General features: G+C 53.0%; 1 protein-coding gene across 1 annotated transcript in view; it reads right to left on the reverse strand.

The window, feature by feature from the left end:
* The window catches only part of SLC8A2 (solute carrier family 8 (sodium/calcium exchanger), member 2), a 28,677-nt gene extending 27,388 nt beyond the window's left edge, over nucleotides 1–1,289 (reverse strand). Inside the window, exons 1-2 of the mRNA XM_008586047.1 lie at nucleotides 547–1,289; nucleotides 246–273 (exon numbers count right to left, since the gene is read on the reverse strand). Coding sequence (XP_008584269.1) covers nucleotides 246–273; nucleotides 547–1,280 — 762 coding nt within the window. The 5' untranslated portion in view covers nucleotides 1,281–1,289. The remainder of the gene's footprint in view (nucleotides 1–245; nucleotides 274–546) is intronic.
* Between the last annotated feature and the right edge of the window lie 204 nt (nucleotides 1,290–1,493).

The following is a 1,493-nucleotide window of genomic DNA, read 5'->3' on the forward strand; positions in this document are numbered from 1 at the left end:
CAAACCATGATTGCATATCTGGCAAATACAGAGCTAAATTTTGCAGATATGGGCATGTATCTATGCAATCCCATGGATAAATTATGCAAATTGCACCAAGTTACTCAAACCAATTACCACTGTTAGAAAACACAAGGCTAGATTACAAAAATGTAGTATGAATTATGCAAATAGGGATGTCTTATTGCAAAAGTGGGAATAAATTATGCAAAAGACAGGGAGTATAGGAAAACATGTGAACATACCTGGCATGCATTACATAGAAAACAGGGGCTGTTAGCACATAGAGAAACCTTGTGAGAGTTAAAAGGTGCCCTTTCTGGATGGGTATAATGCAAAATGGCACTTCCCGCTCGGCAGATGAGCACCTGCAGCACCTTCCAGAGACGTGGCTTGGGAGCACCACCCAGCAGGAATCCGGCCCCAACTTGCTCTCTTTGGTCCCCTTGTGCAGTGCGTGACCTGTACAACCATACCTGGCAGCCCTCTCAGATGTGAGCATGCATTTCTGCAAATAAACTAATCACACTCCAAGCCAAGAGTCACCCCTCTGGATTTTTGCAGACACCCATGCACCAAGAAGGTGCCCATGGGGCCTTGCTCACCTGGACCACACCCGGGGAAAAGACAGCAAGGATGAGATAAAGCCAGACATAGGCGAAGATACTCCAAGAGGCAGTGACAAAGAAGACTCTCAGGTGCTTGATCTTGCGGCTCTCACCAGCTGGGATGACGTAGATGCACACCGCGATGACCACAAACATGTTGAAGGCAGCACTGCCCACGATGGTGCCTGGGCCCAGCTCGCCCGCCTGGAAGTTGTGGCCACAGACCTCGATGACCGACAGCAGGATCTCAGGCGCTGAGGAGCCAAGAGCCATGAGCGTGAGGTTGGACACAGTCTCATTCCAGATGCGAACAGTGCCCACGCTGGTCTCGCCATTGGCCTTGGTGATGGTGATCTCCTTCTCCTTTGATGTGATAACCTCGATGGACGCCATGAAGCGGTCGGCAATGATGGACACACCCAGGAACATGTAGACCATGGCCACAAAATATACCACTGCCCGTGCTGCCTTGTCACCCAGTGACGGGTCGTCAGGCTCCCAGACAGGCAGCAGAACCCCCGGCTGGCAGCGGTTGGAGCCCTGGCAGCCTCCAGTGCTGGTATCGCTGTCATTGGCTGGGGGAGGCGGCAGGGAGGGGGTGGGGGTGGCTGCCCCCAAGCATGGGGGTGCCCCCAGGAGGAGCACAACCCCCACCAAGGCCAGGGGAGCCATGGGGGGTGGTGGGGTCCTATGGGGGAGGAAGAAGAAGTCTGGGTAAGGGGGAAAAACCCCTTCCTGTCACATCAAAGCTTTTGGGGGAGGGAAATGGTGGGGGAAGCTGAGGACCAATAAAGGGAAGATGGAAACTGAGGGAGACAGAGACAGAGAGAGATATGGAGAGCAACAGAGACCCCGAGAAAGAGGCATGGAAAGATGAAGAAAGAC

This window comes from Galeopterus variegatus, unplaced genomic scaffold, assembly GCF_000696425.1.
Source record: "Galeopterus variegatus unplaced genomic scaffold, G_variegatus-3.0.2 Scaffold3811, whole genome shotgun sequence".
Taxonomy (NCBI): Eukaryota; Metazoa; Chordata; class Mammalia; order Dermoptera; family Cynocephalidae; genus Galeopterus; species Galeopterus variegatus.